Here is a 13,503-nt window from a genome sequence, read left to right as displayed (position 1 = left end):
CCCATTTGGAATTTCTTTGGCCCCACACACATTTACCAAGGTAGTAGTTTCCGTGGTGGCAACGTTGAGACTTCAAAGACTAACCATAGTCCCTTACCTAGACGATTGGCTTCTCAAAGCCTCCTCTCTAGTAATCCTATCCAACATATTCAAACGGCTGTATCCTTCCTTCATTAGCTAGGTTGGATAATCAATTGGAACAAATCCAATCTCCAACCTGCCACCTCAGTGAAATTCCTGGGATTCTTTCTGGACTCTGTAGCGATGACAATCTAACTCCTGAAAGAAATCTATGGGTTCAGGATACAGCCCAATCTCTTATAGTTCCCATGCAGGTTACAATTCGCTATCTAATGAGAATGTTGGGTTTAATGTCAGGGACCGCAGAGGCGGTACCTTGGGCTCTTTGGCACTTACATCCGCTTCAGTCGGAAGTATTAGCCAAGTGAGTTCACAGTCCAGTGGGACAAATTTCTGCTCACTCCGTCTCCTCAAGTCCGGTCCTCCCTGAATTGGTGGGTGTACCTTCAGGATGGCAAGTCTTTGATCTCACCTGTGTGGATCATACTTACCACAGACTCATCCCTTGTAGGTTGGGGAGCTCACTTATTGGACATGACAGTCCAGGAGACCTGGTCTCTACAGGAGAAGATGCTATCTTCAAATCTTCTGGAAATGAGAGCCACCAGTCTGGCCCTATTCCATTTTGCACCTCATATACAAGGGAAGGCGGTAAGAGTTCAATCGGAAAGCATGACTGCTGTACATCAACAAACGAAGGCACGAGGTTACAAAGTCTCCTGAGAGAGATAGGTGTGATTCTGGATTGGGCAGAATTGAACCTCACCCATTTGTCGGCCGTTCATATCCGGGGAACTCACAATGTCATAGAAGACCACCTGAGCAGGGGTCTTCCAACTGGAGAGTGGTCTCTCCATCCAGACATTGATTTCGAGGGTACTGATGAAAATCAGGTAGGACCAAGTCTCTGTGATAGCCATCAATCCATACTGGCCCAAAAGAGGTAGGTTCACTCAACTTATTCAAATGAGTCAAACTCAGTTTTGGAGGCTTCCCCCAGTACAAGCAATAGTGTCAATGGACACTCACAGCTGCTCTAACCTACAAATGTTCAACCTGATGGCCTGGAGGTTTATCCGTCCCTTCCACACTTAGAAGGGCTTTCAGGGGCGGTCCTGAGGACTCTATCACACTCCAGATCTGAAGCTACTACAAAAGCTTATGGAAGAATTTGGAACCTTTTTTCATCATGGTGTCGCCTGCGCCAACTATCCTCCAAGTATCCTTCCATCCCTACTATTCTTCAATTCCTGCAAGACGGATTGGACAAAGGATTATCATCTTCCACCCTTAAAGTGCAAGTTTCTGCTATATCGGCTTTCGTCAAGACCCCCCTGATTAGAAGATTCCTGAAAGGAGCTTCTAGAATTAAGCCTACAGTCATTTGATCTATCCCTGCTTGGGATTTATCAGTTGTGCTCAGGGGGTTATCATCTCCCCCTTTGAGCCTCTGGAGGAGGTGGATCTAAAGTTTCTTACTCCTAAAGTAACCTTTTTGTTGGCAGTCACCTCCTCCACCTACAAACGAGTTGTAGAAGCCTTTTCAGTTTTTGAGCCTATTCAGTTCCTCCTGGACAGGGTTCTTAAGTTTTTGCCTACTTTTATCCCTAAAGTGCCAACTTTTACTAACATCAACCAGGTTATTTCTCTACCTGTATTGGCTCCTCTCCCCTCCTCGGAAGAAGATAGAGGCCTTCGTACCCTCGACCTCTCGAGATGTCTCAGGATTTACCTGGATCGATCCAAGGAATTCCGTAAGGATGAAAACCTTCTTCTCCTTTTCTCTAGTGCCCGAAAGGGCCACAAGGCTTCCAAACCAACTATTAGTCGCTGGATTAAGGAAGATATTCAGGAGTCTTATGTTTCTCAGGGTCTGGAGCCCCCTGAATTTGTTAAAGCTCACTCTACTAGAGCAGTAGCTACTTTGTTTGCAGAGAGAAGCTAGATTACTCTGGAACTCATCTGTAAGGCAGCTTCCTGTAGCTCACACTCCACTTTTATCTCACACTATAGAGTGGATTCCGGAGTAGCTAGCTATTTCTCTTTTGGGTGGTCTGTCTTATCCAGACAGGAGTGCCCTCCGATGGGGGTATCTGCTTGCTAAATCCCCATCTGTGCCACTGGTTAGGACGTAAGGGAATCGTTAATTTCTAATGATAATTTGTTTTCCCTTAGTCCTAACAGTGGCACAACACTCCCTCACTCTGTTTCCTTTTTTGTTTTTTATTACTTGTTTATTACACAAGGGGGCGGGGGTATTCTTCCCCTATTTGTAAGGCAGGGTGGGAGGGTCCACTAATTAGTTTAAGGTTTTCAATAAAATTTCCACCGCTCCTAACCAGTCCACGGGGGCGGCATACCCCATCTGTGCCACTGTTAGGACTAAGGGAAAACAAATTATCATTAGAAATTAACGACTATCGCATCTTAATAAAAAATAAAAAAAAAACACCCAGGCTTACTCTGCATGAGTGATAGATCATGCCTGAGGTGTTTGCAGCCTTTTCTGCTGTTCTTCTAAGCATTTAAAGCACTCTGGGAGTGCGCAAAGCCCTGCAACCAATCAATGCAGGCAGGTGCCATGTCAAGCCCTTAGCATACACCTGCTGGCTCCAGATAATGTCAGCTGGTGATGGAGAAGGTGCGGGCAAGTTATTGAAGAAGATGGTAAAGTAATCCTCCTGGTTTGCTTTTCACACAAAGGTGTGGACAGACAGTCTTCTCTGGAACTCAGAGCCACACTGAGCCTCATGATCGCTCCTGGCACGAGATCACTGCAGTCTGATTGACAGGATCGGGGCGAGAACAGAGCAGCGCTAGTCCCACCCATACCTCCTGGACTTTGTCCCAGAGTGCACATTGGCTAGGACAAAGATGACACAGCAGCAGGACAGAACAACATTCTCAACAGTATGGGGACTCCTAGTAGCCATATTTTCACATAACCATTTCTATGCAAAGGATATAAAGTATATTAGAAAGCCTTATATGTTAGCTTGCTGTACAGTGCCTATTGAATAGGTTTTATGAAGTACAGATGCACTAAAAAGAGCACATACAGCACTCACACTGTTAATATAAAGTCCCGATTAGTAAGTGTTGGGAAGATGAGTGTATTGTTTATGTACAGCGTGTTAATGTTATAAACATTAGTTCTGGGGAGAGGAATTTTAACCTGTTTTTACAGTGGTCATCAAGAGTGCTTACACCTTGTTATCACAGGGTAAAATGCAAAACATAACACTTTTATATATTTTTTTTCTTTATACGCGGAAGTTCTGGTGCAGCAGAATCCTATTGCTGTCTATGCTGTTCCACTCCTCTGCAAAGTACACAATGTGGAATTTGCACATTGCGGAAATTCTGCCCCTGAATGAATGATCTCCTACAGCGCAACTGAGTCTGACAGCACTGGCCGCACCCAGAATCTCTGCCTGGAATTTTTCCAGTCAGAGATTCTTCAATGTGAACCTTGCCTAAAGAGTATGCAGTTGGCTATTTATAGGGATTGTCTGCGCAATGTCATTTTTGTAAAATGGGATCCAGGGCAGTGGCGCCACAGATCACGCAGTTCCGGTCTCTGTTTCAGCAGGCTTCTACCTTTTGTTGATATGATGTTACAGATTTGCTCAGCCTGTGGATGAGTTGGGACACTCCTTTGGCCGATGATTGTTGATGTGACCTCCATAGCTCAGCCAAGCAGAAAAGCCTGCTGCAACAGAGACTAGTCCAGTGTTTCCCAACCAGGATGCCTCCAGCTGTTGCAAGACTACAACTCCCAAAGGCTGTCTGAGCATGCTGGGAGTTGTTTTGCAACAGCTGGAGGCACCCTGTTTGGGAAACACTGGATTAGACAGTGTAAACCTGGCAGGGGAGCAAGGAAGGTGTTTGCTTGTTTTTGTTTCTAATTATTTCCTGCCTCCCTGGGCACCTTTTTTATACAAAGATAACTTTGCCCAGACAATCCTTTCTTCTACTAATAAAATCTGTAAGCAGACGTTTATTTTGTACAGGGAATTTGAAGTTTGTGTGTGTTTGTTTTTTAAATCACTATAAAAGTATCTTCATAAAGTAACTTCATAAATTATCCCTGCATGGTTTAAATGAAGTAAAAGAAGTCATTACCTGAATCCTAGATCTTCACTTTCCCTTGCCGTGATGTCACCGACAAGAACAAATTATTTGTGTTAATACGCATGCCCAATGGTCTCCCTAGTTTCATGTAACTCACGTACTTATGTTACATTTACCATTCTATCTTAACTTGCGCATGCGCATCATTCTGACTCCGTACAGAACTCACTTATCTTATTGTATGTATTTAATTCCTTTTATCTGTTATTATTGTCTATATATTTTAATGTTTCCACATAATATTTATAGATTTGTACATAATATAAGTATTCTACATTTTTAAACACCAGTAATGCTTCCGGTTTTGGTACCCGACTCCAGCAGTACTTACTATACCATTTTATAACTGTTCCATTTTCACGTGTCCCCTTATTGCCTGACGAAGAGCCCGGTCCTGCCTAGAAACGCTCTGATACTCCAGCGTTGCACATCCATCTCCAATCTATTTTAATTTTGGTTTTACTTATGCAAATAAGTATTATCGTGGTTTCCAACACAGAGTCCTGCGCCTTGTTGAAGTCCCATTTCCTATCGATTCATAAAGTAACTGGCACAGAATTTGAACCCCACCGATCAGGAGAATAAGCAGAGATAAGCGTGCATTAAGTCTGTGGGTCAGCAAGACAAAGATTGTTCAGAGTGAGTAAAGTGTGCTAATGCGCTTATCCTTGCTCATGCTCCTTATCATTGGGGGTCTCCGCACTGGGAGGGACACTGTAACAAAACAAAATGATGTGCGTTCATATCATTTTTTTTTTTTGTAAAGAACTGAATAGCTGTTACAACATTTTCGGTTTCTTTACAAAAGTTAGGCTACGTAAACACAGCAATATATAAATATATATTTTTTTTCTTTTGTAGACTCTGTGCACATTGAAGATCCTGATGCAGTTTTACGTCTTCGGGATGCTTTGCAAGAAGCACTTAGTGAATACGAATCAAATCGCCATCCGGAGGAACCCTGTCGTGATGGGAAGTTGCTTCTGACACTCCCATTACTTCGCCAGACTGCTGGTAGAGTCCTTCAGCACTTCCATGCCCTACGAGAAGAAGGAACTGTCCCTATGCACAAGCTTTTCCTAGAAATGCTGGAAGCCATGATGGATTGAGAGAGATAAATAAGTGTACCATGTACTTTCCTTGCGATGACCCAGAGGATGAAAGCTGGGACTACATAATGAATGTATAGGACAAGCAATTTTATTTTTAATGCACAGATTCTTCCTGTATTGCGGTATAGACTGCTTTGGAAGATACTGCAGATTTGGTGCAGGCATGAATGGACATTGGCAAATGTTTATGTTCATTAATGAGCTAAGTGACATCAAAGTGTTAGTTATTTTTATTTAATTTAGTGAAGTGCTGATATCCTATGGTAGGATAAGCCATAGAAAGTAATGGGGGGAGTCCTTCAGTCCCTCAAACATACTTTTGAGCCATAACTTTATCCCATAAGCAATAGGGCACATCACAAAGTTACTGGATGATAACTTGGAGTTGTGTGTCCCTCTTTCTCTTTGTTCATTGTGGTGTATGGTTTTACACCGGTCAGTTTATATATTTTTTCCTGTTAAAGAGTCTGCCCAAGTGACAATCTCCCCAGTATGTCGGATTTGTAGACCAGTTTTGGAATTTAATGTTTAATTGTTCATATACAAAGAAAAAAAACATGTTGTTCTATAACACTATCAGTCATGGCAGGTGCTATCTGCGGGATGTAACTTAAAGGTGCACTTTTATTTGTTTCTTTTGCTCATGCGTAATACTTAATATGAAAAGTACTGCAAATGGTGCTTACATATGGCTACGTCTTGCTGCATTCCTTGAATCTATACCTAAGGTAACAGAAAATGAGTAGGGGTTAATGTCTGTAGAGCTTATGTCTACTTTCATAGTAGATGTAGTAGATTATACTATATGTACTATCCCACTATAGTGTGTTCCAAATATCCTAAAATATTCATACGATAACTGATAATTTGCAAAAATTCATGCAATATTTTCCTAGATTAAAGGAGTTTCCTACTAAAATTATCACCTAACCACAGAATAGGTGATACTTATGTGATTGCTGGGACCCTAAGTGGTCTCAAGAACGGTGGTCCCTGTGTGCCATGTGTAAATGCACTTGTATGACCACAGCTCTCTAATCGGACTGAGATTGTCAAGCGTGATCGGTCAGTCCCATAGCAGTAAATGGAGCAGCAGTCATGTGAGTTTCCATGCACATAGGGCAGCCGCGTTGGAACCCCAGTAATCACATGTAGGTAACAAATAATTCTAGTACCTTTCTAAGGATGTACATTATTTTACCACCACTTGTGGGCAGCTAAAGGTTTATGTGGGGCCCCAACATAGCAGTTCACCTTCCCCAACCGAGGCATGCTGTCAGCCAATCTCTCTTCTTAAAACAAAAAGCAATAAGCCCTAAATAAAGCAAGCCAATACTTTATTCACACATTGTTGCATTGCATCATGTTGTACTAAGCCTGTGCAGAGTGGTATCAATCCCCCATGGGGTTGTAGTTGGGGCACATAGAAATAAGCAGACTGCCCAATTTGTGTTTTAACATGACATGGTACTGAAGAGGCACTGTAGGTCTAAGCCTTCTGCCAGGTTGTTCCCCCATATTAGGAATATTACATGAGCAGCATTTGTTCCCCAGGCAATTGTGCTTGAAGTCTCTAAAATCACTGGATGAACTGGTCATGTTTGCAGCAAGCTAAATTTTGTTATATTCACAACAACATAGGGAAAAGTATTAGTTACCAGTTCCTCTAAGCTCACTTGTGATTTACTTGGTATTTTTAGTTTTTTTTTTCTCCTTGCTGTGAGACCACAGCAAGAAAAAACAGAAACCAACGCTAGAAAGCTGTTCTATTGTGTAAACCCTTTTCAATTCTGGCTGTAGATATTTAGACAGACCAAAATATAGCTATAGAAATGCAGCACAAGTCCAGTTTCATCCTACCTGGCAGTTTGGTTCATCTGACCTGCAGTCAGGCAGAAACTTGTGGCTGTAGTGTGCCAGGTCACTTTCACGCAGATTTTTGTATGCCAATACATGTAAGGGGTACAAAGACTTTTTTTGTAGCTGACCTGGGGCATAGCTGTCCAACTGAGCAAATAAACTGTAGTGTATAGCATGAAGAACATAACAGCAGTTACATAACTCACTTCCTGTATGGAAAAACTGCGGCTGGCATGAAGTAAAAGAGTTAGGGTACGTTCACACACACAGGATCTGGAGCTGATTTTGCAACCCAATGAAGTTAGGGGGTAGCAAAATCAGCCACGCAAAATATACAGCAGATCGGGTACGTGTGAACAATCTCTTAGTGTAGATCAGTGCGGTTTAAACTTTCTAAATTATGATTCATTAACTGCTGCAGACATTCTATCATTTGTTCACCCCCTGCAGTACTATTTTTCTTTGCACTATTACAGAGAAGCACCCATTAAGTGTAAATAATAATGTTTTCCAACCTCATCAAATCTATTAGCTCTATTGCGATAGGCCATTTGATTTGCATAAAGTGTCAAAAACATGCTCCAAAAAAAATATATATTCTAAAAGTGCAAAAAAAGAAAAATAATTAAAATCATAAAAATTTGAGTCTCATTGTGCAGGTATAGCCTTACATGCATGGTTTCATTTATGACACATATGGCAGATTTTGCAATTAATTTGTCTGTGGTATAAAGTTATGAATTGTGTGAATTTAGCCTGACCAAGCTATTGCCAACAGCTGACTGGCAGTTTTGCATTGAGCTGAATGCTCTGAGCCCATTGTAAGGCCATGTTCCCACGGCATTATGTCCGTGCAGAATTCTGCATAAAAAATTCTGCACAGACATTCCGTTGATTTCAACGGGATTCTGTTGCACTGTTCACTCAGCAGAATTTCTGTGCAGAAATTCAGATTTTTGGCATCGGCAGAAAGAATATTCATGTCTATTATTTCTGCGGAGTCCGCAAGGAAATGCATTGACATCTATAGGACGGCACATTTCCGAGTAGTCCGAGCGCCAGCAGTGGAACGTCTGCACGGAAATTTTCCAGGTGGACATTCCACCGTGTAAACATAGCCTTAGACACTGTATCTCTAGCCACATATCAGTTTCACGCAGCTCAGCTATTCACCTGAATGATAAAGTGATCCAGCTGTTAGGAATCAGGATTTTCTGAAAAACTGTAAATGAAAAACCTTTTTAGAGTAGGGTCACATGTAGGGATCGACCGATTGATAATCACGATTTTGGTCATTATCGGCAATAACCTTGCCGATAATGCCCCGCCCCCTGCGCCGCACCGCGACTGCCCCCATTGCCTCCCCTGTTCCCGGAGCCCACGCTACTTCTTGCTCCTGCTGCGTCACGCTGTGCGCAATGACGAGTGACGTGCGCGACGTGACATGACCGCGCACAGTGACAGTTCAGGAGGACCCCGGGAACAGGTAATTATAAAACCGGGGATGGGGGAGGCAATGGGGCCGGTGCGGGGGGGCGCTCGCGGTTCAGCGGTCGCGTGGTGGGGGAGCGGTGGCGGTGATAGGTCTCAGGACCCCCGGACAGGCAGGGGGAGAGAAGCGGGTGGCGGCAGCCTATGGCACCGCAAAAGCCACTGCAGTGCATTGATTTAAAACGCCTGCTTTAAATCAATGATCTGCAGCTGTGTCGCGGGGGGATAAATAGCCGATAACTTATACCGGAATATCGGTATCGCCCCTAAAAAAAACTATATCAGTCGATCCCTAGTCACATGTAACTGATCCGCAGTGTATTTTACGCTGCCGATCCACCAGTGCCCTGACCCATAGTGTACCTCCAGCTGTTGTCTGAATACACTGCACATGCGCGTGGTGTCCTGTGTGGCTGCTCTGAGCGGCAGATTGCCGCTGTAAACATGCCAGGTGGTGGGGCAACAGCTGGAGGCACACTATGGGTCGGGTCACTGGCAGATCCGCAGCGTAAAATCACTCTAAAAAACACAAAGTCCCAGATTTATCAAACTGTATGAGAGAAAAAGTGAAGTGATTGTTCCCACAGCAGCCAATCACAGCTCAGCTAAAAAACTCTGGTAAAGTGAAAGCTGAGCTGTGATTGGTGGCTGTGGGAAAATCACTCCACTTTTTCTCTCACAGTTTGATGAATCTGGGCCAAAAATATTTGTGTCAGATCTAAAAGGCTGGCATGATCTGCTGCTGTAAACAGAGCAAGGACATGACACATAAGACAGGCTGAGCGCTCCAGTGTGACTGTATAGACCAGTGTGCCTCCAGATGCAGGGATGTGGAAATCCCATCGCCCGATGCCCGGGACATGTAGTTTGTAGTAGTACTTTTATTTTTTTATTATAATGCCGGTGTGAGATGCAGGAGCGGATGCAGACTTGCATGGGACGCAAGCCTGCACCTCACACTGGCGCTCAGGGTGTATGGCGTGGGCTCCTAAATTGAGCCCGCTCCATACTCTGCAGCCCCCGGCTGATTTCAGTAGCCGGGGTCCACCGCTAACAGCCTGGCATGCGGCGATCGCCGCGGGCGGCTATTAACCCTCTAGATTGACAGCGGTGTATAAAGGGATCTTTTAACCATCCCTGGCGGTCTAGCGGGGTGGATCGCCCCCCCCCCCCTGCAGCACGATCGCGCGGGGGGGGGGTGCTTGGGGGGGCGATCCCCTGTGGACATAATATTAAACATAATAAACATATTTGGTATTGGCGTACGCGTAATTGTTCGAACTATAAAAAAATAACATTTTATATCCCATACGGTAAATGCCGTTAACGTAAAAAAATAAATAAATACCAGATCACAGAATAGCATTTATTTATGTTTATAACTAGAGATGAGCAAAGTTACAGTGATTCGATTCGTCACAAACTTCTCGGCTCGGCAGTTGATGACTTATCCTGCATAAATTAGTTCAGCTTTCAGGTGCTCCGGTGGGCTGGAAAAGGTGGATACAGTCTTAGAAGACTCTCCTAGGACTGTATCCACCTTTTCCAGAGCACCTGAAAGCTGAACTAATTTATGCAGGCTAAAGTCAGCAACTACCAAGCCGAGAAGTTTGTGACGAATTGAATCACTGTAAGTTCGCTCATCTCTATTTATAACATCATATCCCAGAAAAAAATGAAGTAAAAAAGTGTTCAAAAAGTCAGATCAATACCAAAATGGTACCGATACAAACAGCATATTACGGCCCAATAAAAGAGCCCTCTCATACATCCAAGTATACAGAAAAATTTAAAAGTAAAAAAAAAATTATTAAAACATGACGGAAACTAAACAAATTTGGTATTGATGTAATCAGGCCGACCTAAAGTATCAAAATAATATGTAAGTTTGACCACAAGGTGAATGGCGAAAAAAAGAAAACCACAAGATTTGCATTTTTTTCAATTTCTTTTCCCAATTATTTTTTTTTGTTTCAGAGCATAAGTTATGGAAACATATACAAAGTATACTTGGCCCCGCAAAAAACAAGCCTCATATAGTACGTAAATAAGGTCTTTTTTTTTTTAAACTTTGTTTATTGAGTTTTCACATTATATAAATAAAGAGAACCAAGTAATGCGAAAAAAGTAACGGTATACCAACAGGCATAAGCGGGTAGCGCAGTAAACTGAATGCCACAACAAATATGTAATATACAGAAAAGCAAGCATTAGTATTCAGCCTACCAGGCCAAAATGTTCCTTCCGACCAATAAGGTCTTTATTATTTCTGCACTTTAGTTTTTTCCTCCTCGTCCTATAATAGCCATAACTCTTATTTTTCCATGTCTGTAGATGGAAAAAAAATAAGAGTTATGGCTATTATAGGACGAGGAGGAAAAAAACTAAAGTGCAGAAACTAATTAATAAAGACCTTTATTTACGTACTATTTTGGTTGAAATTATTTTATCTACCAGGACAAGTGGATTTTCTTGAGGGAAATTGTGTTCCGCTTTAGTCCGTTGGACAAGTAGTTTTTTTTATTTTTTTATTTCCACACCCCTGAGATGTTGTGAAGTTTCAACTCCCAGCATGCCCGGACAGCCTTTGGCTGTCCAGGCACACTGGGAGTTGAAACTTCGCAACATCTGGAGGCACACTGGTTGGGAAACACAGGTAAAGACTGTCCAGCTCAGTGTAAAATATATGGCTTTTAATCTTTTACAGAAAATGGAAATTAAAACAATGAAAACAGATCAGTGGAATTACTCTGACATCTCACTTTGACATCTCAGACCAGTAGTGCTGCGAGTCCTTATCGCAGAACAAGAGTATACACAGTTGGGATCTTAAAGAGGTTCCAAAAGATATGTGGGGGCTTAGTCCAATAGAGTCAGCACAAGCTTTACATACAGTGTGCAGGTACCCCTCCCAACTCTCATCGCCACGGTGCTATTTAGTCATACCGAGAAAAGATATACAAAGCTATTACAAAAGATGCTCCAAAAATTTTACATTATAGAGAATATAAATATCTACTAAAATAGGCACAGCAGAAGAGGTGACTGGTCCTCTTTAACCCCTTAAGGACCCAGCCAATTTTCTCTGTAGGAAGCGGCTATTTTGTACTTCTGACCACCGTCACTTTAAGCATTAATAACTCTGGGATGCTTTTACTTTTTATTCTGATTCCGAGATTGTTTTTTTCAGGACATATTCTACTTTGTTAGTGGTAAAATTTTGTCGATACTTGCATCATTTCCTGGTGAAAAAAAATTCGAAATTTTTTTTAACTTTGAAGCTCTCTGCTTATAAGGAAAATGGATATTCCAAATAAATTATATATTGATTCACAAATACAATATGTCTACTTTATGTTGGCATGATAAAGCTGACGTGTTTTTACTTTTGGAAGACATAAGAGGGCTTCAAAGTTCAGCAGCAATTTTTCACAAAAGTGTCTAATTCGAAATTTTTAGGGACCAGTTCAGTTTTGAAGTGGATTTGAGGGGTCTTCATATTAGAAATACCCCATAAATGACCCCATTATAAAAACTGCACCCCTCAAAGTATTCAAAATGACATTCAAAAGGTTTAACCCTTGAGGTGTTTCACAGAAATAGCAGAAAATTGAAGAAGAAAATTCTAAATCTTTTTTTACACTGGCATGTTCTTATAGACCCAGTTTTTGAATTTTTACAAGGGGTAAAAGGAGAGAAATCTTCCTAAAATGTGTAACCCAATTTCTCTTGAGTAAGGAAATACCTCATATGTGTATGTCAAGTGCTCTATGGGTGCACTAGAGGGCTCAGAAGGGAAGAAGCGACAGTGGGATTTTGGAAAGCAAATTTTGCTGAAATGGTTTTTGGGGGGCATGTTGCATTTAGGAAGCCCCCATGGTGCCAGAACAGCAAAAAGTCCCCCACATGGCATACTATTTTGTAAACTACACCGCTCAAGGAACGTAACAAGGGGTACAGTGAGCTTTAACACCTCACAGGTGTTTGATGATTTTTGTAAATGAAAAAAAAAAAATTCACAAAAATGCTGGTTTTCCCCCAAATTTTACATTTTTACAAGGGGTAATAGTAATAGGACAATATGACCCCCAAAATTTGTAACCCCATTTCTTCTGGGTATGGAAATACCCCATATCTGGACGTCAAGTTCTCTGTTGGCGCACTACAGTGCTCAGAAGAGGAGGTTTTGAGCTTTTGGAGAATTTGTTTGGAATGGAAGTCAGGAGCCATGTGAGTTTACAAAGCCCCCCGTGGTGCCAGAACAGTGGACCCACCCACCCCACATACACACACGTGACCCCATTTTGGAAACTACACCCCTCACAGAATTTAATAAGGAGTGCAGTGAGTATTTACACCCCACTGGTGTTTGACAGATCTTTGGACCAGTGGGCTGTGCAAATGAAAGATTACATTTTTCATTTTCACGGACCACTGTTCAAAAAATCTGTTAGACACCTGTGGGGCGTAAATGCTCACTGTACCCCTTATTACATTACATGAGGGGTGTAGTTTCCAAAATGGGGTCACGTGGGGGGGGGGTTTCATTGTTCTGGCACTATGGGGGCTTTGTAAACACACGTGGCCTTCAATTCCGGACAAATTTTCTCTTCAAAAGCCCAATGGCGCTCTTTCTCTTCTGAGCATTGTAGTGCGCCCGCAGAGCACTTTACATCCACATATGTGGTATGTTCTTACTCCGAAGAAATTAGGTTACAAATTTTGGGGGGCTTTTTTCCTATTTTTCCTTGTGAAAATGAAAAATTTAGGGTAACACCAGCATTTTGTTTTCATTTTCCAATCCAACTTTAATGAAAATTCTTCA

The 13,503-nt window shown here is 42.2% G+C and overlaps 1 protein-coding gene across 4 annotated transcripts in view; it reads left to right on the top strand.

Annotated features, from left to right (window-relative positions):
* ESRRA (estrogen related receptor alpha) overlaps window positions 1-7,732 on the top strand; it is a 75,086-nt gene extending 67,354 nt beyond the window's left edge. For all 4 annotated transcript variants that reach the window (XM_056527156.1, XM_056527159.1, XM_056527158.1 and 1 more), the window contains exon 8: window positions 5,077-7,732. In XM_056527156.1, the coding sequence (XP_056383131.1) occupies window positions 5,077-5,324 (248 nt within the window). In that variant the 3' untranslated portion in view covers window positions 5,325-7,732. The remainder of the gene's footprint in view (window positions 1-5,076) is intronic.
* Window positions 7,733-13,503: the final 5,771 nt, after the last annotated feature.

The sequence above is a fragment of the Hyla sarda genome, chromosome 6 (genome assembly GCF_029499605.1).
Source record: "Hyla sarda isolate aHylSar1 chromosome 6, aHylSar1.hap1, whole genome shotgun sequence".
Taxonomy (NCBI): Eukaryota; Metazoa; Chordata; class Amphibia; order Anura; family Hylidae; genus Hyla; species Hyla sarda.
This window is presented reverse-complemented; position numbering and strand designations above follow the sequence as displayed.